Genomic DNA, 27,403 nt, shown 5'->3' with positions numbered 1-27,403 from the left:
AGGGGGTTAGGGAGAGGGTGGAGGGGTTATGGACATTGGGGAAAGTATGTGCTATGGTGAGTGCTGTGAAGTGTGTAAACCTGGCGATTCAAAGACCTGTACCCCTGGGGCTAATAATACATTATATGTTTATAAAAAAAATTAAATATTATTAAAAAAATACCATCCATTTTTTTCAAAGAAATGGAAAAAATAATCCTAAAATTTATGTGGAACCAGAAAAGACCTCAAGTAGCCAAAAGAATGCTGAAAAGGAAAGCCATCACAATTCCAGACTTCAAGCTCTATTACAAAGCTGTCATCATCAAGACGGTATGGTACTGGCAGAAAAACAGACACATAGATCTGTGGAACAGAATAGAGAGCCCAGAAATAGATCCTCAACTCTATGGTCAACTAATCTTTGACAAAGCAGGAAAGAATGTCCAGTGGAAAAAAGACAGTCTCTTCAACAAATGGTATTGGGAAAATTGGACAGCCACATGCAGAAAAATGAAACTGGACCAGTTCCTTACACCACACACAAAAATAGACTCAAAATGGATGAAAGACTTCAATGTGAGAAAGGAATCCATCAAAATCCTTCAGGAGAACACAGGCAGCAACCTTCAACCTCAGCCACAGCCACTTCTTCCTAGAAACATCGCCAAAGGCAAGGGAAGCAAGGACAAAAATGAACTGTTGGGACTTCATCAAAATAAAAAGCTTTTACACAGCAAAGGAAGCAGTCAACAAAACTAAAAGACAACTGACAGAATGGGAGAAGATATTTACAAACGACATATCAGATAAAGGGCTAGTATCCAAAATCTATAACGAACTTATCAAACCCAACACCCAAAGAACAAATAATCCAATCAAGAAATGGGCGGAAGACAGAACAGACATTTCTGCAAAGAAGACATCCAGATGGACAACAGACACATGAAAAAGTGCTCCACATCAATCAGCATCAGGGAAATACAAATCAAAACCACACTGAGATACCACCTCACACCAGTCAGAATGGCTGAAATTAACAAGTCAGGAAACAACAGATGCTGGCAAGGATGTGGAGAAAGGGGAACCCTCCTACACTGTTGGTGGGAATGCAAGCTGGTGCAACCACTCTGGAAAACAGCATGGAGGTTCCTCAAAAAGTTGAAAATAGAGCTACCCTATGACCCAGCAATTGCACTACTGGGTATTTACCCTAAAGATAAAAATGTAGTGATTGGAAGGGGCATGTTCATCCGAATGTTTATAGCAGCAGTATCCACAATAGCCAAACTGTGGAAAGAACCTAGATATCCCTCAACAGATGAATGGAAAAAGAAGATGGAGTATATATACACAATGGAATACTATGCAGCCATCAAAGGAAATGAAATCTTGCCATTTACAATGATGTGGATGGAACTAGAGGGTATTATGCTGAGCGAAATAACTCAATTAGAAAAAGACAATTATCATATGATCTCCCTGATATGAGGAATTTGAGAGGCAACTTGGGGGTCTTGAGGGCTTGGGGGGTAGGGAAGGAAAAAATGAAACAAGATGGGATCGGGAGGAAGACAAACCATAAGGGACTCTTAATCTCATGAAACAAACTGAGGGTTGCCAGGGGTGGGGGGTAGGGAGACAGTGGTTGTGTTACGTACATTGGAGAGGGTATGTGCTATGGTGAGTGCTGTGAAGTATGTAAACCTGGCGATTCACAGACTGGTGCCCCTGGGGCTAAAAATGCATTATATGTCAATAAAAAAATAGAAAATTATTTTAAAAAATTGTCTGTTTTTATAGAGCTAATTTTCTCTTATCTTGCTGGCATGCTTTCAGAATTCTTGGAAAGAACCTATTCCTTTCATAATTATGTGAATTAGTGTTTATATTTCCTATGTTCCTTTCTCAAAGATTTGCTCTGTTTGGTGCTGCTTACCACATTCTTTTAGGGATAAAGAACAAAACTTATACTTGGAAATACATTTTATCTCAATTAACACATCCTCTTTCTAAAATCATTGATAACGCTGTCTCATACAAAGTCTTTCAGAATGTATTTTAACCTCACAAGTGATTTTCCCTTTTATTCTATGGTTAGCAATTAAAGTTTTGTAAAAACAAAACAAAACAAAACTCTTACCTTTCTTTTTCTCAACTATTTTTTATTTATTTCTATTTACTTGATTGTAGTATGAATTTTGTAATCATATTTTTAATATATTAACCACTGTGATCTAATTTGCTGATGTATAGGTCTAAAGGAGAGCAGGCTTTAGTCAACACACAGAAATAGATCCTCTATATATTTTAAAGGGGAAGAAAATCAGCATCTTTGTCACTTAGAAATAGAGCAACTGGCCTTGAGACGGCTCACGTCCTACCTGATGGAAGTCAAGAGGAGGGATTTTTCTTGAGGGAAGTGACAAGCTTAAATTGGTCACTTCTTTTTGCAGTGTTTCCAGTAGGCAATTTGCTGGAAACAGGAGACAATTGTCTGTAGCCTCTGTAAGGAAAACTACTATTGCTAATGTTGGTATCAACAAATTCATATAAGGCCACTAGTGAGGAGAAAGGCCTGGAAAGGACTAAAAAGAGGTCAAGCTCCATATGAAAGAGTATAACCAAGGCAGACTTCTTGTATGTGCCTTTGAAAATCCAAAGGAAAACCCATATGCCTCTGAGACTCCCTGCTTCCTTTTAACTCCCTTCTTTCTATTTATTGAATTCCAAGCGATTTCATGTGTTTCCTGCTTTAGAGGTTTTGCTTCACTGAGCCTCAGGCCTTATTTCTGTGTGTGTTCCATGCAGATGGGTGGTCTCTTGAAAGTGTATCAGCAGATTAAGATATGCAGCTGTAAGTACTCCTACTGGAGCTCACAGCATAGCTGAGAAAATGTGGAATTTAAAGCCTTCCATGTTTGGTTGAAAGGAAAAAAGTGGTAGGAGATTCATTCATTCACTCACCCACTGACTCACAAATCAAATCTTTTACGTGCCTCTGTGTACTAGACATTAAGGGAGGCTTCCCAAAGATGGCTGCCCCAGCCTTTACCATCAGGAAGCTTCCGGTGTTGTAGGCAGACAGGTGTGGAACAAATATGAAAATCTAATGAGCTAATGGCTTTGGTGGGAGCATTGTAAAGTACAGTGGAAACAAGATGGAAAGATCCTAAGTCTGCCCAGGAGTTCCAGGAGAACTTCACACTGTTAAAACTTGAGGGATAAGCAAGAATTTACTAGGTGGACGAGGGGAGAAGGTGTTTCAGGCAGAGGGAATAACTTGCAGAGATGGGAAGGCAAGGAGGACGTGGCGTGATTGAGGAGCAGTCAGTTGTGTGTCTGTGTTCAGCTGAAGATGAAAAGTGGGTATCTGGTGGAAGTGAGACAGTAGAGGTAGGTAGGGGCCACCTCAGGAAGAGATTGGGCCTCTACACTGGATTGGTTAGACTTCATACTATAAGCAATGGAGCTCCTGAAGAAATCTGAGCAAGGAAGCAAGAAGCTCCAATTTGCTTGCAGAGGGATCACCCTGCAGCCAGCGGAGAATTGTTCTGAAGACAGTGATACTTAAGGCAACAGAAGTTAGCAAGGAGAGAGGGTGCTTTAACTATGGCAGTGGCAGCAGGGATGGAGAAGCAGCAGAGGGATAGAGAGTTTAGATTAGATCAGCTTTCCCTGAAAACCTGCTACCTTTCTTTTCAAGGTAGGACCTCCATCCACCTGAAGTCAAATTTTGGGAATCATTCTTACCCCTTCACCTTCACCCCAAGTCCTGATCTCCCACAATTAATCAATCACCAAGTTCTTTCAGCTTTACGTCCAAAGTATTCTCAAATATGTTCTTTTCATGCTAGTTCTGGCCTCTACCTCGTTCAAAAATTTGTCATATATTTCTTAAACTACTAAAAGATCTCCCACTGGTCTCCTGCCTTTACTCTTTCTTCTCACCTATCTGTCCCCCAGAGAAAAACCCAAATAATCTAACTAAACTCGAAGGCTAACTATGGCTGAGACTTCCCTACTAAGTGCTATTTCACCATCCACTGGTTCAAGTCCAAGCTCCTTGGCACAGTATGGAATTCCTCAGCAACATCTCCTTTTCGTAGTATATTTTAGTAGTATTAAGCTATATAAAGTTCCTTAAACAAGCATTCATTTTCATGTTTACATGTGGAGTAGGCTGAGTTAACAGATCCCTTCCTGTCTTCCTTCAACACTACACTGCTACACTATATTTAAATTACCCATACTTACCCTTCCAAATTCAACTGCAAAAAACAGGTTTTTGTTGGGGGGGGTTGGCATCTCTGTATTTTTGGGTATTATTATTATTATTATTATTTTATGTTAGTTACCATACAGTACATCATTAGTTTTTTATGTAATGTTCCATGACTCATTGTTTGTGTATAACAGCCAGTGCTCCATGCAGTACATGCCCTCCTTAATACCCATCACCAGGCTCACCCATCCCCCCACCGCTCCCCTCTAAAACCCTCAGTTTGTTTCTTAGAATCCATAGTCTCTCATGATTCATCTCCCCCTCTGTTTCCCCCGGTTCGTTTTTACCTTCCTTCTCCTAATGTCCTCCATGCTGTTCCTTATGTTCCACAAATAAGTGAAACTATATGATAATTGACTTTCTCTTCATTTAGCATAATCTCCTCCAGTTCTCTCCATGTTGATGCAAAAGTTGGGTGTTCATCCTTTCTGATGGCTACCTAATATTCCATTGTGTGTACGGACCACATCTTTTTTTTTTAATTTTTTATTTTTTATTAACATATAATATATTATTAGCCCCAGGGGTATAAGTCTGTGAATCGCCAGGTTTACACTTCACAGCACTTCCCATAGCACATACCTTCCCCAATGTCCATAACCCAACCACCCTCTCCCTATCCCACTCCCCAACCCCCGCAAACCTCAGTTTGTTTTGTGAGATTAAGAGTCTCTTATGGTTTGTCTCCCTCCCAATCCCATCTTGTTTCATTTATTCCTTTCCTACCCCCAAACTCCCCAAGTTGCCTCTCAAATTCCTCATATCAGGAAGATCATATGATAATTGTCTTTCTCCGATTGACTTATTTTGTTAAGCATAATACCCTCTAGTTCCATCCACATCATCGCAAATGGCAAGATTTCATTTCTTTTGATGGCTGCATAGTATTCCCCACATCTTCTTTATCCATTCATCTGTTGATGGACATCTAGGTTCTTTCCATAGTTTGGCTATTGTGGACATTGCTGCTATAAACATTCAGATGCACATGCCCCCTTGGATCACTACATTTGTATCTTTAGGGCAAATACCCAGTAGTGCAATTGCTGGGTCATAGGGTAGTTCTATTTTCAGCTTTTTGAGGAACCTCCATGCAGTTTTCCAGAGTGGTTGCACCAGCTTGCATTCCCACCAACAGTGTAGGAGGGTTCCCCTTTCTCCACATCCTTACCAGCATCTGTCATTTCCTGACTTGTTAATTTTAGCGATTCTGACTGGTGTGAGGTAGTATCTCATTGTGGTTTTGATTTGTATTTCCCTGATGCTGAGTGATGTGGAGCACTTTTTCATGTGTCTGTTGTCCATCTGGATGTCTTCTTTGCAGAAATGTTTGTTCATCTCCTCTACCCATTTCTTGATGGGATTATTTGTTCTTTGGGTACAGACCACATCTTCTTTATCCATTCATCTGTTGTAGGGCATCTCACTCAGCTCTTTCCACAGTTTGGCTGTTACAGACATTGCTGCTATGAACAATGGGGTACATGTGGCCTTTCTTTTCACTACATCTGTATCTTTGGGGTAAATGGCCAGTAGTACAATTACTGGATCATAGGTTAGCTCTATTTTTAACTTTTTGAGGAACCTCCACACTGTTTTCCAAAGTAGCTGCATCAAGTTGCATTCCCACCAAGAGTGTAAGAGAGTTCCCCTTTCTCCACATCCTCTCCAACATTTGTTGTTTCTTATCTTGTCAATTCTAACTGGTGTAAAGTGGTATCTCAATGTGCTTTTGATTTGAATTTCCCTGATGGCTAATGATGTTGAACATTTTTTCATGTGTCTATTAGCCATTTGTATGTCTTCTTTGGAGTAATATCTGTCCGTGTCCTCTGCCCATTTTTTTTACTTGATTATTTGTTTTTTGGGTGTTGAGTTTGAGAAGTTCTTTATAGATCTTGGATATCAACCCTTTGTCTGTAGTGTCATTTGTAAACATCTCCCATTCCATGGGTTGCCTCTTTGTTTTGTTGACTGTTTCCTTTGCTGTGCAGAACCTTTTAACCTTGATGAAGATGTCCCACAAGTTCATTTTTGCTTTTTTTTCCCTTGCCCTTGGAGACATGTCTTGAAAGAAGTTGCTGCGCCGATGTTGAAGAGAGAACTACCTATATTCTCCTTCAGGATTTTGATGGATTCCTGTCTCACACTGAGGGCTTTCATCCATTTAGAGTTTATCTTTGTGTATGGTGTAAAAGAATAGTTGAGTTCCGTTCTTCTGTATATAGCTGTCCAATTTTCTCAGCACCATTTATTGAAACAACTTTTTTCCATTGGATATTTGTTCCTGCTTCGTCAAAGATTAGTTGACCATAGAGTTGAGGCTCCATTTCTGGGCTCTCTATTCTGTTCCATTGATCTATGTATCTGCTTTTGTGCCAGTACCATGCTATCTTGATGATCAGAGCTTTGTAATATAACTTGAAATCAGGCAATGTGATGCCCCCAGGTTTGTTTTCCTTTTTCAACATTTCCTTGGCAATTCAGGTCTTTTCTGGCTCCATACAAATTTTAGGTTGTTTTTTCCATCACTTTGAAAAAATGCCATTGGTATTTTGATTGGAATGGTGTTAGAATTATAGATTGCTGTGGGCAGCATAGACATTCTTATAACGTTTATTCTTCTGATGCATGAACATGGAATGTTTTTCCATCTTTTTGTGTCTTCAATTTCTTTCATAAATGTTCTGTAGTTTCTAAAGTATAGATCCTTCACCAGAGAATGGGTGTTACTCACATTTGGTAACCATAAAGCATAGCAATTGTTCCCTCGTTCAGTGATTATTTACTGAGTATCTATCACCCCCAAAGTTCTGTGAAAGCAGCAATGACCAAAACAGAGTCTCAGTCTTCATGGATCTCACATAGTGAGAGGGCTCCAGGAGATTGCCTACCTAACAGACACTCAAGATACAGTACTCATAATTAAAAACTCCAAACATTAGGCAAATGAAAGAGTCCTAAACCACCGTCTAAGCACACTGTCTGGAACATTGCTCTGACTCATTTTCCCTTTAAACAACAAATATGGCAGTGACTAAGACAACTTAAGCAATGGATTGAACTGCCCTAACTGTGGGTACTGTGGTCTTAGTAGGTGATAATTCTCCTAACTACAGGAAAACATTTTCCCACATACATGGAGATATAACCTCATAGTCAAACAATTCTCCAGGGTAGGAAGGGAATGAATAACATCCTATTTAATTAAACATTAAGAAAAGTTATAGGAGATTAAAGACTTTTGCAGATACTTTAAGATACCATCACCTTAGGGGCATAGTCAGTTGGGCACTCAATTCTTGGTTTCGGCTCAGGTCTGATCTCAGGATTGTGAGATCAAGCCCCACATGGAGCACTGCATGACCTCTCATGGGGCTCCATGCTCAGTGTGGAGTCTGCTTGAGTTTCTCTCTCTCCTGTTCTATCTGCCCTTCCCCCCTCTCATTCTCTCCAAAATGAATAAATGAATCCTTTTTTTTTTTTTAAAGATTTTATTTATTTCTTTGGCAGAGACAGATCACAAGTAGGCAGAGAGGCAGGCAGAGAGAAGAGAGGAAGCAGGCTCCCTGCTGAGCAGAGAGCCTGATGCGGAGCTCGATCCCAGGACCCTGAGATCATGACCTGAGCCAAAGGCAGAGGCTCCAACCCACTGAGCCACCCAGGCTCCCCAATAAATGAATCCTTATAAAAAGAGACACCATCTGAGTGCTGTGAAGTGTGTAAACCTGGCAATTCACAGACCTGTACCCCTGGGGATAAAAATATATTATATGTTTATAAAAAATAAAAAATTTAAAAAAAAGGACAACATCACATTAGGAAGCTATTTCCCTCATTAGTAAACCTTGTTCCTCTTTATACTGGTAAAAGAAAACTTACATATTTCCTCATTCTCTAAAATGTACGTACCGGATAACTTCTTAAACAACTTTTATTCATGGGTGATACATTATTCACTACTTTCTAATTATTATAAGAAATGTATACAGTTTGGGGCACCTGGGTGGCTCAGTGGGTTAAGCCACTGCCGTCGGCTCAGGTCATGATCTCAGGGTCCTGGGATCGAGTCCCACATCGGGCTCTCTGCTCGGCAGGGAGCCTGCTTCCCTCTCTCTCTCTCTCTGCCTGCCTCTCCATCTACTTGTGATTTCTCTCTGTCAAATAAATAAATAAAATCTTTAAAAAAAAAAAAAAAAGAAATGTATACAGTGTGAAATTACTGTGCCCTCCTCTTCGCTTCCCCCATTTAAATTAGCTCTCCCACTTAAACATCTTTCTGAGTTTCTAACTATATGTGTTTATGCTTTTGCTGATTAACTTCCACACGAGTTTCCATGATTTTCAGAATGCAGCACCCCTCCACCCTCTGCAAACCTAAAAAGCTCTTCTACCTCTGGGGAGTGAATTTCAGTGATTTCTCTGCTTATTTTCTGAGCTCTCTACATTTCTATAAAGCTGTCTTGCTGGTGACTCAGAGAAACAGCAAACCTGCTCCCTCCCACTATGGAAAGGACACAGCTCAGTAAGGGACACTGCCATTTATACAGAGGCTCAAGCCAAAAATCTGGCATCACCCTTGATTCCCTCCCTCTTCTCTTTACTCTCACACTCAGTCTATTTCTATCTCCTATTGATTCTTTTTCCTCAGTGCCCCTCAAACCTGCAGACTTTGCTCCAGCACTCTAACCTTAACGCAGACATTCATAACTGGATTACTGCCTTATAATTAGTCTCTAGTTCATCTATTATGCCTATGTTTATCCAGCAGATAGAGTTGTCTTTAAAACTTGTCTATCTGACCTTGTTACAACCTAATCAATGATACTGAGTGCCCTTCCCTTGCCAAAAGGGCAGAGAACAAATTCTTTGATGTGGCTTCTGCACCCCTCATGACCTCGTCTTTGAGTCTCTTAAGCATCATCTCTCACCATTCTCCTCACAATCAAGCCATACCCAAATGTGCAGATTTCCTTGATGTCACCATACTTTTAAATTTATATGTCTTTATTCAGGTTGTTTCTTTGGCTTAGCACATACCCCTTCTTTCTATCTTGGAAAAGGTCTTCTCTGACTCTGAGTAAGGTTGTTTCCCACACCCATCACGGTTTGTAACCTCTTGCCCCATGCCTGAGGAGCCATGCCTGTTTTGTCTATTCCAGCATCCCCAGCACTGAACACAAAGTAGTCAGAATAAAGATTTGTTAGCCAAATGAGTAGTATGATTCTAACTGAAAGCTCATTGTTTTTGAAAACTCATTATTGAAAAGAACTGAGAGTGGACATAATTATTAGAAAATATAAGAAACTTTTTTTTTAAAGAGGCACAATTGGTCACATTTGATCTCTAGTGAATATCTGCAACATTCCAGGGTTTAAATCCCAAATGTTAAGTCTCCAGTCAGATTTGCACTTCATCAGACCTACAATCCAGACTGGTGTTTAGCTGCCCAAGTTGATATCTGAGCTGACATATTTTATCTTGACTGTTTGAGATTAGCTTCCACAGCTGTTGTAGTACTGTATTGTCAATCATTTGCCTTTTAGATCAGACTTTAACCAATTTGAAGGAAGAAAGCAAAAAACCTTCAGAAGACTTATTTTTCAATGTTTTAGCAGGACATAACTACATTCTCCTCATAGATATCCATTTGCAGCTCTCAGATTGTGTATATTCTTTATAAGAAAAAAAACGAGTGGGACTTGAGGCTATACCCTAATTTTTTTTTTTTAAGATTTTATTTATTTATTTGATAGAGACATAGAGAGTGAGAGCACACAAGCAGGGGGAGAGGCAGAGGCAGAGGGAGAGGGAGAAGCAGACTCCCAGTTGTGCAAAGAGCCTGATTAGGGGCTCAAGCCCAGGACCCCAGGATCATGACCTGAGCTGAAGGCAGACACTTAACCAACTGAGCTACCCAGGCGCCCTTATATCCTAATTTTTTAACTTGTCCTCAGTAGAAAAAACTTCAATATGTAGTTTTTGAAAATAAAAACCAAGTTTTCCCAAAGTGCTAAAGCCCAGAATAAAACATTTAAGCTTCACTGCCTTTGTTCCACAAATGTTCACCAGACACTCCTGGCTGGTGACAAGTGCTGTGGTGGAATCATATTTTGATGTGTTTTATAATGTGCTTTGATCCTCTACTTTTTGTTACCTCATGACCTTTTTAACAGCAGCTGGGCATCCACTTGTATATGAAAGGGAAGGTTTTTATAGAACACAGGAGGGAAAAAAAGAAAAAGATCCCAGGCTTTTAAGCTTTAAATTTTAAACCATGAAAGACTTGAGACATAATACTTTTCAGACCATGTTAATCAGTTGGGACAGTTTTTCCCACCCCCAGATTAGTCTCTGTCAAGAGAAAAGAACAGAAAAGAGGAGGAGGAGGGAAAGAGCAGAGGAAGGGGGAGCTAGAGGGAAGCAAAGAACGAGAAGCTGAGAAATCCCCCATCCAGGGCCCTGTTCTAGACCTCCCTGGACTCTATTCATCCGGAGAGAAGGTTGGCACCTCCTGATAGGTTTAGGGATCTGCGTAAATGGGAGCCCATCCCACCTTTTCCTGGTGGGTTGCGAAAAGGAACAAGGCATCTGAATTTTCCTATGCTTGCTGTTGTATCAGCTAAGATCTAAAAAATAAAACAGAAACAACTCTAACTAGAACTAGGAAATGTCATTGTGACAGGGAATTGGCTGCATTTGTGGCAGAGAAACTGAGAAGCTAAATAGGGTAATGACAAATCTAGAGATGTGAGCAGCAGCAGGAAGCCACTACTCCCCCTGTGCTGGAAGACCAAGGAGAACAGATGCTGTGATTAGACCCCAGGGGCCAAGGTCACCAGGGAAGCTGGAATCGTAGGAGGCCTGATGGAAGGGAGAAGATCACAAAGGAAATGCAGCTATTGCTGCTGTTGCTGATGATGCAAAGAAAGGTGGAGGTAAACTCTGGCCTTTTCCTTCTGCTTCCCCTTTCAATTGCTCACGAATATCTCACAAGCCCCAAATCCAACTGAATCAAGTGGACATGAGTCAGCCGCTCTGCGGTGGAGTGAGAGAAGGGTGAGGCACGGGCCTGAGGGCAAATACACCCAGATGGGAGAGCAGGAAAATGTCTGCAGGGGATGTCTAGGACTAAGGACCTAAGACCTCCTCACAGATTCCCCATACCCAGAGGGGCCCAAAGCAAGGCACACATGACAAAGGAGCCAGAAGACTTAAAGGGGCTTTGGAGCAGGGACTAGGAAGACACATCAGGGAATCTAACAAAACAGGAAACCAAAGACCAAATGAGCTTACAGCCATCCCAGTGTGTTCCAGCTTGGACCGAAAACAACATTGAAAAGATCAGACTTTTCTCCACCATCACAAGTTGACTCCATGTAATTGCCTCCACCCCCTCTGGAACCACACATAGATGACACTACCAAGGAATGGGAGAGGAGAACTTCTAGCAGAATAGAGATTGAATTTAAATTCCCTCTTAGGTAAAAAAAAAGGAAAGACCCTAGTCTTATATCTAGCCCACTAAATGTTGGGGAAGAATAGATACAACATGATTATCAGTAATGCAGGGAGAAATGGAGAGAAATGGGTCATGTCCAAGGATGTGCTGGGGCCGGAGATCCACATAGAGAAGTAGTTCTGTACTTGCCTGGAAGGAAGGGCTTTTTTAGAGAAGGCCTCACTGGTGATATTTGATGAGCTTGAGGGATGAACAGGGATTTGGCAAGCAGATGGGAGAACCTCACCTCTGTTGTCTTCCTGTATCTCTTCCACTGCCTGATCTTCAAGAGAAGCCAACGCATTCCTTATCTAACTACAGCCCATTAAAGTCTTTCAGAAACTGGCAAATCTCTCCAGATTTATCTTCCTTTTGATTGGTAAGTGGGGCAGTGCTGGAGTGATAGGATGAGTATGAACCGAGTTTCAACTCTGATGAGTAGCATCAGCAGCTTGCAAAAAATCAGTGCCTTTTTTAAAAATTAAGATTTATTTATTTATTTTAGTGGGGGAGGGGCAGAGGGAAAGGGAGAGAGTCCCAGCCAGGCTGTGTGCTGAGCATGGAGCCTGACGAGGGGCTCAATCTCAGGACCCTGAGAGCACAACCTGACCCAAAACCAAGAGTCTGACACTTAACTAACTGTGCCACCCAGGCAACCCAGAAATCAGTTCTTCAAAATGTATTCTTTTGTAGTTTTGATAAGAGCATTTCTAGACTTCAGTTTTGAACTAAAGAGTGAGATCTCAAGGTACTCAGGTAGTCTTACAGAATGTTCAGTCCATAAGAAAAACAGATATAAGCCAACTGGAATATATTATGTCCACATTACCAAACTTCTATAATGGAACAGATTTCAGATCTATCATGTAACATTCCAATCTGTCAAGACCTTGTTCAAAATACTGAATTTGCCATTTTGTAAGCAGAGAAACAAGACCATTGATTTACAAATAACCTCATCTGTCACTATTCCAGAAACAATATTCCTAATCTTACCTTTATAATAATAATTTAGGAAATAAAAATAATTGATAATACATTCATTGTTTACAAAGTGAAAAATGATTATATTACTGGAAAAAAATAAAAGGCATTGAACTAGTCTGAAAATTTTCTGTACCTCGTTAGAGATGTGTGTTCCAGAGAGATCTACTGACAGCAAGGAAAAGATGTTTACCATATATTCAATTCCTAGGTCAGTCAAATATTCACAATTTCGTAAACTCAAGTAGTTTAAATTAGGGCATCTGAAAGAAAGCAGTATGAAGAATTAATTTTAGCTTTTAATCACAGTATCAGTAATCATTTCTTTATATCAAAACTATCTGAGAGAAGCAAATGTTATTGAAGCAAGGACTTTCTTTTTCTTAAAATAAAAGTAAACTTTAAAGTGGAAAATAGGGGTGCCTGGGTGGCTCAGTGGGTTAAGCCGCTGCCTTTGGCTCAGGTCATGATCTCAGGGTCCTGGGATCGAGCCCCGTATCGGGCTCTCTGCTCAGCAGGGAGCCTGCTTCCCTCTCTCTCTGCCTGCCTCTCTGCCTACTTGTGATCTCTGTCTGTCAAATAAATAAATAAAATCTTAAAAAAAAAAAATAAATAAATAAAGTGGAAAATAATTTGGCATTACAAAGTATGATGAAAGGGAGGTAGATTATTATATATTATATAATTACTATATATATTATATATGTATCATTCCTATAGCAAATATTATATATATATGATTTCATTTCAGATAACAATTTCCAATAAGAAAAAATATCACATGTATACAAAAAGCTATCATGTAAGTATGATGAATGACCACTAAAAGTACAAGGTCAATCCTTGACATGTTTGCTACAGGAATTGACCCCTACTTTTGTACATAAGATCTCTGACAAGTAGGAGGATCAGGAATAAACCCACCAGCTAGAACATCTCTTGGGAAACGCTGGAGTGAAGATTTATGTAGAGATAATATCCTTGAAAAGTGAAGAGAAGTTACTCATGTCTAGATAGTGATAACTTTGTTAATGACTCCATCTCAAACATTCTCTAATGTGAGATTAATAAGAAATAGATATGATCAAAAGACTAGTTTAATCTGACTCCAATGTCTTATTTTATTTCACTCATTATTAGACCAGTTTCTCGGTCTCCTGGTGTTTCCCAAATGTCTCTGAAGGTCTATCTCTGATGTCTCCTATTAGCAGATACACAATTTCTAATGATATGATATAAAATTTTATTGTTTTATCATACCGCTCTGATAGTTTCACAATAGAGACATCACTCAGGTGGATACAGTTACTTAAATTTAGCTCTCTTATCCTTATGCTCACAGGACCATCAAGAAATTGCTTTAGTCCCATATCACCAATTCTGTAGGAAAGAGAAAAGCTTTACATGTGATTTTAATGTAAATATATAGAGTACTACTTAAGTAATAGTTACTATATTCGATACATTCTAAAATAGCATGGTAATATCTTTATATGGGTATTGTGTTAACATTTTAAAACCAAATTTGATCATATAACTTTCAGTATAATAGAAAAAGTATAAATGATAGCAATGTTCTTCCTATTCATTGTTCATTTAATTAGATGGCATGATTATTAGAATGATTAATAAGACAGGTTGTCCTTAAGGTCTCTTTGGGGTCAAAATGTGATCAAGTTAAGCAGTCCCTGAAGCAGTTTCTTGCAAAAAAGTAACACTAAAACTTAGAAAAGGGAGAACCAAGACTAACAGTCAAACTATGGTCAGAATCTTACAGGAATTTTCAATAAATATAAGGTCAAGTTAGCTGGGCTGAAAAATCCAGTAAGTGACCTATGGATTTCTTTTCTGCTGAAGTACAGAAAACCTGGAAGAAGACCTTGACCTCAGTCTTCTCACACTCTGTATTCCTAATCAGAGACACCTGTGTGTCAGTGTCATTTCCACCACCCACCTCATCTTGAACCATGCTTTATAAATGACTGGAGGTCTGTTTGGCCCATCTGTTCCCTTGGGAGCTCTAATTCCATTTGGAGACTGCCAGTTCCTTCTAAAAAGCATTTCAGTAAATAAAGCACAACAGAAGATTGCACACTACATCCTAAGAGAGGTGGCTTTCACACACAACAATCCTGCGCATAGGTGTATTGATTGGAAGAGCCTTGGGAGCCATGTATGTTGATTGCTGACCTCTCCTATACTCTCTGGTCAGATTTACAATGAACCGAGCAGTACCGAGCAGAAGGTGAATGGGCCTGTTTCAGTTGAATGGGCCACATTAAGTGGATACCTCCCGTGTCCATCAACTCCCTGTCCATCTGTAATGGGGGCATGTGGCAGCAGTTACCTGGTGGGTGGGGGAATGGAAGGGGGAAAGGGAGAAGGACATTTCAAACACAACTGCTCAACTTGTCTCTTTGCAAACACCAGGGCTGGAGTAGTCATTGAGAGATATTTTTACTAACTGGAAAACAAATATGGCATGGCATTTGTAAGACTTAAAAAAGCATACCTCTGAAGATGATTTTTAAAAAATTAGAACATAGGGGCACCTGGGTGGCTCAGTGGTTTAAGCCTTTGGCCCAGGTCATGATCTCAGGGTCCTGGGATCAAGACCCGCATCAGGCTCTCTGCTCGGCAGGGAACCTGCTTCCTCCTCTCTCTCTGCCTGCCTCTCTGCCTGCTTGTGATCTCTGTCTGTCAAATAAATAAATAAACAATCTTAAAAAAAATTAGAACATATTAAACAGTGTAAGGAAGCAGTAGGAATTAATAAGGAGCAACCTGGCTGTAACAAAAATATTCTAAGATACATTCTAAGATGAGGAGCACCTGGGTGGCTCAGTGGGTTAAAGCCTCTGCCTTTGGCTCAGGTCATGATCCCGGGGTCTTGGGATCGAGCCCCATATCAGGCTCTCTGCTAAGCAGGAAGCCTGCTTCTCTCTCTCTCTCTCTCTGCCTGCCTGCCTCTCTCCCTGCATGTGATCTCTGTCAAATAAATACATAAAATCTTTAAAAAAAAAAAAAGATGCATTTTAAGTTGAAAAGATGGCCACCTGAGACAGATGGCAAACACGGCTTTATTGTCCTAGATAGACAGGCTTTTCTAGATATGTCTTCTAAGGCAAGGGATACAAAGCAAAAATATACTATTGGGGAATGACATCAAAATGGAAGCTTTTGCAAAGCAAAAGAAGCCAATCTAACAAAATGGCAACTTACTGAATGGCAGAAGGTGCTTGCAAATTATATCTGATAAGCGGTTAATTTCTAAAATATAAAAGAACTGATAAAAGTCAGCTTCTGGTGGCAGGGTCTGGAGAAGAGGTAGCAGGCGCCATGTCCAGTCGCAAATGTGGCAGGAAAAGGCCCCTGAAGTAGTCCAAGGAGACAGATGAGGAGGAGAAGGTTTCAAGCAGAAACAGAAAGAGGAACACAAGAAATTCAAGGAGCTAAAAGCAAAGACCATGGGGAAGGGCCCCCTGGCCATAGACGGAATTAAGAAATCTGGCAAAGGGTGCCTAGGTGGCTCAGTCAGTTAAGCATCTGCCTTTGGCTCAGGTCATGATCTCAGGGTCCTTGGTTGGAGTCCTGTGTCAGGCTCTCTGCTCAGCAGGGAGCTTGCTTGCCCCCTCTCCTCTGCTCTTCTTTCTCTGTGAAATAAATAAATAAAATCTTTAAAAACAAAAGAATTCTGGCAAAAATTAAGTGGTTCCTTGTGCCTGAGTCAATGGTGATCCTTAATTCCATTCCTGTTTAAACATCTGGATTCCCTGTCATAGCATCTATTGTTACCTACAGCTAGAATGGAGTTTTGTCTTAGATCCTATTGTACATTTAAAAAGAAAAAGAAAAAACCAATCAATCATTTAAAAAAGAGATTCTACAAGTCAACACCCAAAAAATCCAATTAGGGGGCGCCTGGGTGGCTCAGTGGGTTAAAGCCTCTGCCTTTGGCTTGGGTCATGATCTCAGGATCCTGGGATTGAGCCCCGCATTAAGCTCTCTGCTCAGCGAGGAGCCTGCTTCCTCCTCCCTCCCTCTCTCTCTCTGCCTGCATCTCTGCCTACTTGTGATCTCTGTCAAATAAATAAATAAAATCCTTTTTTAAAAATTCCAATTAAAAAATGAGCAGAGGATCTGAATAGACATTTTTCTAAAGAAGACCTATAGATGGCCAACAGACACATGAAAAGATGCTCAACGTTGCTCATCACCAGGGAAATGCAAATCAAAACTACAATGAAATATCACCTCACACCTGTCAGAGTATCTGGTATCTAAAAGACAAGAAATAATAAGCATCTGTGAGGATGTGGAGAAAAGGGAAAATTTGAACACCATGGATGGGAATGTAAATTGGCACAGCCACCATGGAAAAGAGTATGGAGTTTCCTAAAAAATTAAAAATAAGACAACCTTGGGATTCAGCAATTCCATTATTGAATATTTATCTGAAGAAAATGAGAAACACTAACTCAAAAAATATATATCCACCCCGTGTTTATTGCGGCGCTAGTTATAATAGCCAAGCTATGGAAGCAATCTAACTGTTCATCAGTTGATGAATAGATAAAGAACAGGAGTATGCATATCTAAATACACACACTATACAATACATACAATAGAATATTATGCAGCCGTAAAAATGATGAGTGCATTTGAGACAACACGGATGGACCTAAGTGAAATAAGTCCGTTTGAGAAAGAGAAAACCATATGATTCCACTCATAAATGAAATCCAAAAAACCCCATATGATTCCACTCATAAGTGAAATTAAAAAGAGAGAAGAAAACCAAATGAATAAACAAACAAAAAGCTGAATCAGACCTATAAATACAGAAGACAAACTGATGGTTACCAGAGGGTAGAGGGATGGGAGGTTGAGGCCTGAGCGGAAATACAGGCTTCCAGTTAGGACTCAGTCAAGGGAATAAAAGGCACAGCATAAGAAATACAGCTAATGAGATTGTAATAATGATATAATAGGACAGATGGTAGCTACATACAGATGGTGAACACAGCATAATTTATAAAGGTGTCAAATCACTAAGTTGTACACCTGAAACTAATGCAACATTGTGTGCCAACTATAATCTAATAAGTAAGTCATCAAAACCAAACTGACCCTTTTAGAATACTGAATTAATAAGTAGAAGGCATATTTGCAAGTTCCCCCTGAAATGCAGAAAGATGAAGAATTAAAAATAAATGACATCAGGGGCGCCTGGGTGGCTCAGTGGGTTAAGCCTCTGCCTTCGGCTCAGGTCATGATCTCGGGTTCCTGGGATCCAGTCCTGCATTGGGCTCTCTGCTCAGGAGGGAGCCTGCTTCCCCCCCCACCCAACCTGCCTCTCTGCCTACTTGTGATCTCTTGCTGTCGAATAAATAAATAAATAAACTTTTTAAAAAAAGAGAATAAATAAAAACAAAAAGGTAAAAGTACAAATTGTAGAAACATAGAAGAAACCAAAGAAGACCTAATTATCAGTTTTATAATAATTATAAATATAAATAAGTTGAAAATTTATAAATATAAATATAAATAAATAAGACCTAATATATCAGTTTTACAATAATGATAAATATAAATAAGTTGAAATAATGATAAATATAAATCCCCTATTAAAAGACAAGAGATTGTCAAATTGGTTTAATAAATAAACCTAAATTACAAGTAGTCTCCAAGAAACATATTTAAAATAAAATGACAACACAACAAAAAAATTACAAAGATGTATTGGGCAAATGTAAGTAAAAATAATATAGCCATGGCAAATAATCAGTACATTGAGTCAAAATTCTATGCTAGGGGCACCTGGGTGGCTCAGATGGTTGAACATCTGCTTTGGCTCAGGTCATGATCTCCAGGTCCTGGGATCCAACCCCATACTGGGCTCCTGGCTCAGTGGGGAGTCTGCTTCTCCCTCTCCCTCTGCCTCTCCTCTTGCTTGTGTTCTCTCTGTCTCTTTCTCTCTCTCTCACAAATAAATAAATAAATAAATAATCCCCCACCCCCCAAAAAAACCCACTATGCTAGTAAAAATATTAAACAAGGACTACAAGGTAACTTTATGATGATTAAAGTTACCACACACAATGAAGATGACATATTGGGTATAGGTTCTTGAAATCATATTCTTTTCCCCTTGAAATTGTGACAGTGAAATGGAGTAATTATGTAGTGATTTAAAAAATATGTGTGTGTTTATTCTTCCGATCCATGAGCATGCAATGGTCTTCCATCTTTTTGTGTCTTCTTCGATTTTTTTCATGAGGGTTCTGTAGTTCCTCGAGTACAGATCCTTTACCTCTTTGGTTAGGTTTATTCCCAGGTATCTTATGGTTCTTGGTGCTATAGTTAATGGAATCGATTCTCTAATTTCCCTTTCTGTGTTTTCATTGTTAGTGTGTAAGAAAGCCACTGATTTCTGTACATTGACTTTGTATCCTGCCACATTACTGAATTGCTGTATGAGTTCTAGTAGTTTGGGGTTAGAGTCTTTTGGGTTTTCCATATAAAGTATCATGTCATCTGCAAAGAGAGAGAGAGTTTGACTTCTTCATTGCCAATTTGGATACCTTTTATTTCTCTTTGTTGTCTGATTGCTGTTGCTAGGACTTCTAATACTATGCTGAACAAAAGTGGTGAGAGTGGGCATCCTTGTGTTCCTGATCTCAATGGAAAGGCTATGAGCTTTTTCCCATTGAGGATGATATTTGCTGTGGGTCTTTCATAGATAGATTTTATGAAGTTAAGGGAATGTTTCCTCTATCCCTATACTTTGAAGCGTTTTAATCAGGAACGGATACTGGATTTCATCAAATGCTTTTTCTGCATCAATTGAGAGGACCATGTGGTTCTTCTCTCTTCTCTTATTGATTTGTTCTATCGCATTGATTGATTTGCGAATGTTGAACCATCCTTGCAACCCAGGGATGAATCCCACCTGGTCATGGTGGATAATCTTTTTAATGTGCTGTTGGATCTATTTGCTTGGATCTTGTTGAGAATCTTAGCATCCATATTCATCAGGGATTTTGATCTGAAATTCTCCTTTTTGGTGGGGTCTTTGCCTGGTTTGGGGATCAGGGTAATGCTGGCTTCATAAAAAGAGTCTGGAAGTTTTCCTTCTGCTTCAATTTTTTGAAACAGCTTCAGGAGAATAGGTATTATTTCTTCTTTGAAAGTTTGGTAGAATTCCCCAGGGAATCCATCAGGTCCTGGCTCTTGTTTTTTAGGAGGTTTTTAATCACTGCTTCAGTCTTGTTATTAGATATTGGTCTATTCAGGTTGTCAATTTCTTCCTGGTTCAATTTGGAAGTTTATAGTTTTCCAGGAATGCATCCATTTTATCTAGGTTGCTTAACTTATTGGCATATAACTATTGGTAATAATTTCTGATGATTGTTTCTATTTCCTTGCTGTTAGTTGTGATCTCTCCCTTTTCATTCATAATTTTATTAATTTGGGCCTTCTCTCTTTTCTTTTGGATTAGTTTGGCCAATGGTTTATCGTTCTTATTGATTCTTTCAAAAAACCAGCTTCTAGTTTCATTGATGTGTTTTACTGTATCTCTAGTTCCTACCTAATTGATCTGTGGTCTAATCTTGATTATTTCCCTTATTGTGTGTAGGGCTGGCTTAATTTGTTGTTGATGCTCCAGTTTTTAAAGGTGTAGAGACAGCTGGTGTATTCTGGATTTTTCAATTTTTTTTTTAAAGATTTTATTTATTTATTTGACAGAGAGAACTCACAAGTAGATGGAGAGGCAGGCAGAGAGAGAGAGAGAGAGAGGGAAGCAGGCTCCCTGCCGAGCAGAGAGCCCGATGCGGGACTCAATCCCAGGACCCTGAGATCATGACCTGAGCCGAAGGCAGCGGCTTAACCCACTGATCCACCCAGGCGCCCCTCAATTTTTTTGAAGGAGCCTTGGATAGCTATGTATTTCCCCCTTAGGATGGCCTTTGCTGTATCCCAGAGGTTGTGAACCAAAGTGTCTTCATTCTAATTGGTTTCCATGAAATGTTTAAGTTCTTTCTTTGATTCCCTGGTTGATCCAAGCATTCTTTTTTTTTTAAAAAAAGATTTTATTTATTTATTTGACAGACAGAGATCACAAGTAGGCAGATAGGCAGGCAGAGAGAGAAGGGAAGAAGCAGGCTCTCTGTGAGAGCCCTATGTAGGGCTCGATCCCAGAACCCTGAGATCATGACCTGAGCCGAAGGCAGAGGCTTTAACCCACTGAGCCACCCAGGTGCCCCTGATCCAAGCATTCTTAAGCAAGGTGGTCTTTAGCTTCCAGGTGTTTGAATTCCTTCCAAACTTTTCCTTGTGGTTGAGCTCCAGTTTCAAAGCATTGTGGTCTGAGAATATGCAGAGAATAATCTCAATCTTTTCCATGCTCATGGATCAGAAGAATAAACATTGTTAAAATGTCTATACTGCCTAGAGCAATCTATACTTTTAATGCCATTCCGATCAAAATTCCACCGGTATTTTTCAAAGAGCTGGAGCTAACAATCCTAAAATTTGTATGGAATCAGAAGAGACCCTGAATTGCTAAGGAAATGTTGAAAAAGAAAAACAAAACTGGCAGCATCACGTTGCCTAATTTCAAGCTTTACTACAAGGCTGTGATCACTAAGACAGCATGGTACTGGCATAAAAACAGACACATAGATGAGTGGAACAGAATAGAGAGCCCAGATATGGACCCTCAACTCTATGGTCAAATAATCTTCAACAAAGCAGGAAAAAATATACAATGGAAAAAAGACAAGTCTCTTCAATAAATGGTGCTGGGAAAATTGGACAGCTATATGTAGAAGAATGAAATTCTCTTACACCATACACAAAGATAAACTTGAAATGGATAAAAGACCTCAACATGAGGCAGGAATACATCAGAATAATAGAGGAGAACATAGGCAGTAACCTCTTCAATATCAGCCACAGCAACTTCTTTCAAGATACATCTCCAAAGGCAAAGGAAACAAAAGTGAAAATGAATTTTTGAGACTTTATCAAGATCAAAAGCTTCTGCACAGCAAAGGAAACAGTCAACAAATCAAAGAGGAAACCCACGGAATGGGAGAAGATATTTGCAAATGACAGTACAGACAAAAGGTTGATATCCAGGATCTATAAAGAGCTTCTCAAACTCAACACACACAAAACAGATAATCATGTCAAAAAATGGGCAGAAGACATGAACAGACACTTCTCCATTGAAGACATACAAATGGCTATCAGACACATGAAAAAATGTTCATCATCACTAGCCATCAAGGAGATTCAAATCAAAACCGCATTGAGATCCCACCTTAAACCAGTTAGAATGGCCAAAATTAACAAGACAGAAAACAACGTGTGTTGGAGAGGATGTGGAGAAAGGGGAACCCTCTTACACTGTTGGTGGGAATGCAAGTTGGTGCAGCCACTTTGGAAAACAGTGTGGAGATTCCTTAAGAAATTAAAAATAGAGCTTCCCTATGACCCTGCAATTGCACAGCTGGGTATTTACCCCAAAGATACAGATGAAGTGAAAAGAAGGGCCATCTGTACCCCAATGTTCATAGCAGCAATGGCCATGGTCACCAAACTGTGGAAGGAACCAAGATGCCCTTCAACGGACGAATGGATAAGGAAGATGTGGTCCATATACACTATGGAGTATTATGCCTCCATCCGAAAGGATGAATTTTGAATCAGAAAGGATGAATACCCAACTTTTGTAGCAACATGGATGGGACTGGAAGAGATTATGCTGAGTGAAATAAATCAAGCAGAGAGAGTCAATTATCATATGGATTCACTTATTTGTGGACCATAAGAAATAGCACAGAGGATATGGGGAGATGGAGAGGCGAAGGGAGTTGAGGGAAATTGGAGGGGGAGGTGAACCATGAGAGACTGTGGATTCTGAAAAACAATCTGAGAGTTTTGAAGGGGCAAGGGAAGTTGGGTGAGCCTGGGGTGGGTATTATGGAGGGCACGTTTTGTATGGAGCACTCGGTGTGGTGCATAAACAATGAATTCTGGTACACTGAAAAGAAATTTAAAAAATAAAAAAATTTTTAAAATGTGTGTGTTACTAAAAAAAAAAAAAAAAAATCAGGCTGATCTCTGGATTTCTCAGCCACAACAGAAATATCAAACATATAATAATATAAGAATAATATATATAATAAACATAATAATATAAACAGTAATAATATAAATATCAATTGTAAATATATTTTCTGTTACAGAGGAGAAAACCAAGTTCAGTCTGTTTTGTTAACTTTAGCTATGACTTTTTATGCAACATGTAAGATAGCATAAATATCAAATAAAATGAAAATAGAAATTCAAAAAGAACATAATCAAGATACAGTTTTTTTGTTATACTGAGCTTTTAACAAACAAAAAAGAGGCATAAAAATTAGAATAATATAACTAATTCAGTCTAAGTTCCATGCAATATTTAAAGGTATCCAACACACTAAACAATATAACCATCATCTTCCCCATCCACTTTACCCCTAAATAAAAAACTCTCAATTCCAAAAGATAGAAATTGTACAAGCGATCTTTTTGTACCATGATGTCATAAAACTGAAAATTATTTACAAAGTGATAATTAGCCATAAACGACTTGGGAATTCTTTTTTAGCATTTTATTTATTTATTTATTTATTTATTTATTTATTATATTCAGTTAGCCAGCAATATAATACATCAATAGTTTTTGACATGGTGTTCAACAATTCATTAGTTGTATGTAATTTGGGAATTTGAATATATCTTCAATAAATGATTCTTAGGTAAAGACAAAATCAAATAACTATTATAAAACTGTTAATTATATATTATACATATAATATATATAATTATAAAACAAATTAATTTATATATTTAATACAATTTCAATTAAGTCTCAATAGGATTTTTTCTGAAATGTGACCAAATTGTTAAAGTTCGTTTGGAGAGGCACCTGGCTGACTCAGTGGTTACTGCTTGTGACTCTTTTTTTTTTTTTTTAATTTTATTTATTTATTTGACAGACAGAGATCACAAGTAGGCAGAGAGGCAGGCTGAGAGAGGAGGAAGCAGGCTCCCCGCTGAGTGGAGAGCCTAATGTGGGGCTCAATCCCAGGACCCTGGGATCAAGACCTGAGCTGAAGGCAGAGGCTTTAACCCACTGAGCCAGCCACCCAGGTGCCCCAGTGCATGTGACTCTTGATCTCACGGTCATGAATTCAAACCCCACACTAGGAATAGATTATTTAAAGGTGAAAGATTTATGGGTAGAGATTATTTAAAAAAAAAAAGTTTCTAAAGTTCATATGGAAGATTAAAGTGGCAAAAAATATCTAACTTACTAAGGAAAGTCTAATTCCATTAGATATTAAAACATTACAAAGCAATAATAATATTTATTTATTGAGTGCTTATTATTAATTAATTTATAAATAAATAAATTTATTGAGTGCTTATTATGTGCCAGACACTATTCTAAGCATATTACATGAATTAACATATTTGATCCTCACAACAGTTCTGAGTAGATACTCTTATTTTCCCCATTTTACAGATAAAATACTGTATGATTTTTTTTTTTAAGATTTTTATTTATTTGACAGAGAGAAAGCACAAGTAGAGGGAGTAGCAGGCAGAGGGAGAGAGTTGAAGAAGCAGGCCCCCTGCTGAGCAGGGAATCTGATGTGGGACTTGATCCCAAGATGCTGAAATCATGACCTGAGCTGAAGGCAGACGTTTAACGGACTGAGCCACCCAGTCACCCCTGTATAAGATTAGACAGAAGACAGATAACTGAACGAAACACAAAAGGTAGTCTGAAAACAGACCAATATATACACATCCGTGTGTGTGTGTGTGTGTGTATTCATATAGACTCATATATGTAATTTTATATTGTAATCCAGGGAGCATCAAAAGTCAACAGAAAGGATTATTCAGGTAATGGTCCCAGTTAATTGGTTAATGTAGTTAATCCCAGCTCTGTCTGTGCATCAAAAGCATCTATGTTTAAAAAAAAAAAATACAGAAGCTGGGGTTCCATTTCTAAATATTCAGATTTAGGAGCTCTATAGTAAGGTTTGGGCATATGTAGTTTTATTCAGCTCCTCAAGTGATTCTGATACCCTAGAATTTTTACTTTTAATCATATATATGTTTTTAATTTACCTTTTCATTACTGATTCCTAATTTAGTAACATTGTAGTGAGAGAATATAGTTGTTGATACCAATCATTTGAAAGTTGTTGAAACTTGCTTTCAAACTTCATGCACAAAAAAGCCAAAAAAACAAAAACAAACAAACAACAACAACAACAACAACAAGCTTCATACACAGCCCATTTTAAAAGGGATTATTTTGTGGTTGAAGAAAAAATATATTTTCTGACTCTCAAAGGTACTGCTTGAGGCTTGTCTTTTACAGATTTTTAAAATCTAATCTGAAACTCTGATACTAAGACTTCTCTGTCTTTTTACCCTATGATATGCTCTTTCATATTTTGGGTTTTTTTGTTTGTTTGTTTTGTTTTGCTTTGTTTACTCTGCTATCATGGAAGAGATTATCTTCCATCTCTGTAGTTCTCTCCTCCGTGAGTTCTAATCTGCTGATTGGCAATCCACTGGGTTTCTTTATTTCAATAACTGTATTATATTTTTTTATTCCCAAAAGTTTTTTTCTAAATAAATCTAGTTATTTTCTCATATTTTGTTCCTGCTCATATTTCTGATTTCATTAATTTCTTCAAACATTTCGTACATATTTGCTTAATATCTTATGTCTGACAACTCCAATATCTGAATTATTTGGAGGTCAAATTTATTTTCCTGTTTCTGGTGACTCTTTCTCATGGTGACTCATATCTTCATACATGTAACAATTTTTAATTATTCTTATTCTAAGGAGTCCTAGAGGCCTAAATAGAAAATGCTTTCCTGGGGTACCTAGGTGGCTCAGTTGGTTAATCGTCTGCATTTGGCTCAGGTCATGATCTCTGCTTCTTGGGATCATGCCCCACATTGGCCTCCCTGCTCAGCAGAGAGTCTACTTCTCCCTTTCCCTCTTCCTCCCTTCTGCTCATGCGTTCCCTCTCTCTCTTGAATAAATAAATAACATCTTAAAAAAAAAAAAAAAAGAATTTGATCCTTGCCCATTTGAGAATACCAGGATAGAAGCCCAATGCCCAGCTGAAGAAAGGGTTTCATTAAGAACTTGTCATCTGTCCATCTGTTAGGGACTCTACGCAGAGGACAAATCAAACCAAACGTACCCAGAGGGAACCCTTCAGTAAGATTGGTTTCTCCTGAGCAACTAACAATGCCCATTTGGGAAAAGGCCTGTTAACATAATTAGCCATGAGAACCCTCATTAGAAAGAGTAGCCCATGGTGTTCCTGTGAATTCATTTACTCTTATAAGAGTCCATGTTTCTACCTGGGTGCCCCTTCTTTGTGTTACCGCAGAACTCTGCACTTCCCTGAACGTGGACTCCTGACTTTCACGTGTACTAACCAGTGAGCACCTTGAGGAGAGGGTCTCACACATTTTAGATAATCAATATCTCTTGAATATATAACTGAATGACTATTTATTTACCTTATACAATTTGCCAAATTCAACACAGTCAGTTGCTTCAAAGGTGAAAGTGACTTAAGGCTCCCATTTGTTATTCTCTTGCAGTCTGCCATGTAAATGTGATTGATATTTGGATAATTCTTATCTATAAATTTGAAGCATGCATCAGTAATCCTTTTATTTCCTGTTTAAAAAAAAAAAAAACAGAAGACAAATATTGTATTTGTAATGCCCCGGGGTAAAAGTAAACATTAATGCTGAACCCCATTTTTAATATCACAGACCTTCAAATCGGATTTTTCTGAGCTTACAAGTAGAAAGAGCTTTAAAAGCACAGTCGGAGATATGAGGAGCACCAATGAAAACTATTGATGTAATACGAGGGCACTTTTCAACTAAAGCCTTTAGAAGAAAAAAAGATGATTAAATTTACCACAGTGCATAGAACAAGTTTAGCAAAGTAATGAGATTATTTGTTTTTCCCAATATTTTCAGAAGGAGACATATTAACTCTGAGATTTTCCTAATTTCAAAGACAATGGTATCTTTATTCAATATATTTGAGTACACTTATATTTGAGTAATGGAGAGGAAGCAGAATTATATCATGGTACAAAGGTGGGGGAAAACATGAGAAAATGGAATGCTAAAAAAATCACTGCATTTAGAAGTTTGATGCATAGAACTAAAGTTAAAGTTTATGCTTAGGCTGCATGATCTCTGAAACAAAAATATCCCTAATTGGGAAACAGTTTTTTAGGGTATGTAAAGATTCAAATGTTTAAATGTATGTGTGTGTGTGTAAATGTTTTAATGATTTTCTTACTATAAAAACTAATGAAAATCCCATTCATATTTTTCAGCAACTCAAGCCACTAGACAATGTGCCCATCTATTAGGGCTGAGAAGAAAATGTACTCTGCAACTACCTACTTTTACACAGTTGTCCGTTAGCGTCGGCATGTCGTTGATGGTCAGATGCATAATTCCAGTGCAGCTGTTTGCAATGTTCCTGAAGCCCTGGACTGAAATCTGAATTGTACAGAGTAGATGA

General features: G+C 38.7%; 1 protein-coding gene and 1 pseudogene across 1 annotated transcript in view; one reads left to right on the top strand and one right to left on the bottom strand.

Annotated features, from left to right (window-relative positions):
• Positions 1-27,403, bottom strand: part of FBXL13 (F-box and leucine rich repeat protein 13) — a 248,478-nt gene that overhangs the window by 52,007 nt on the left and 169,068 nt on the right. The window contains exons 13-17 of the mRNA XM_004739587.3: positions 27,283-27,381; positions 26,634-26,751; positions 26,371-26,533; positions 14,011-14,130; positions 12,887-13,013 (exon numbers count right to left, since the gene is read on the bottom strand). Coding sequence (XP_004739644.1) covers positions 12,887-13,013; positions 14,011-14,130; positions 26,371-26,533; positions 26,634-26,751; positions 27,283-27,381 — 627 coding nt within the window. The remainder of the gene's footprint in view (positions 1-12,886; positions 13,014-14,010; positions 14,131-26,370; positions 26,534-26,633; positions 26,752-27,282; positions 27,382-27,403) is intronic.
• On the top strand, positions 16,090-26,292 carry LOC123394806 (annotated as a pseudogene).

Source organism: Mustela putorius, unplaced genomic scaffold (assembly GCF_011764305.1).
Source record: "Mustela putorius furo isolate JIRA1106 unplaced genomic scaffold, ASM1176430v1.1 tig00003845_pilon_pilon_pilon, whole genome shotgun sequence".
NCBI lineage: Eukaryota > Metazoa > Chordata > Mammalia > Carnivora > Mustelidae > Mustela > Mustela putorius.
Note: the sequence above shows the minus strand (reverse complement) of the source record. Positions and strands in the feature narration are given on the sequence as shown.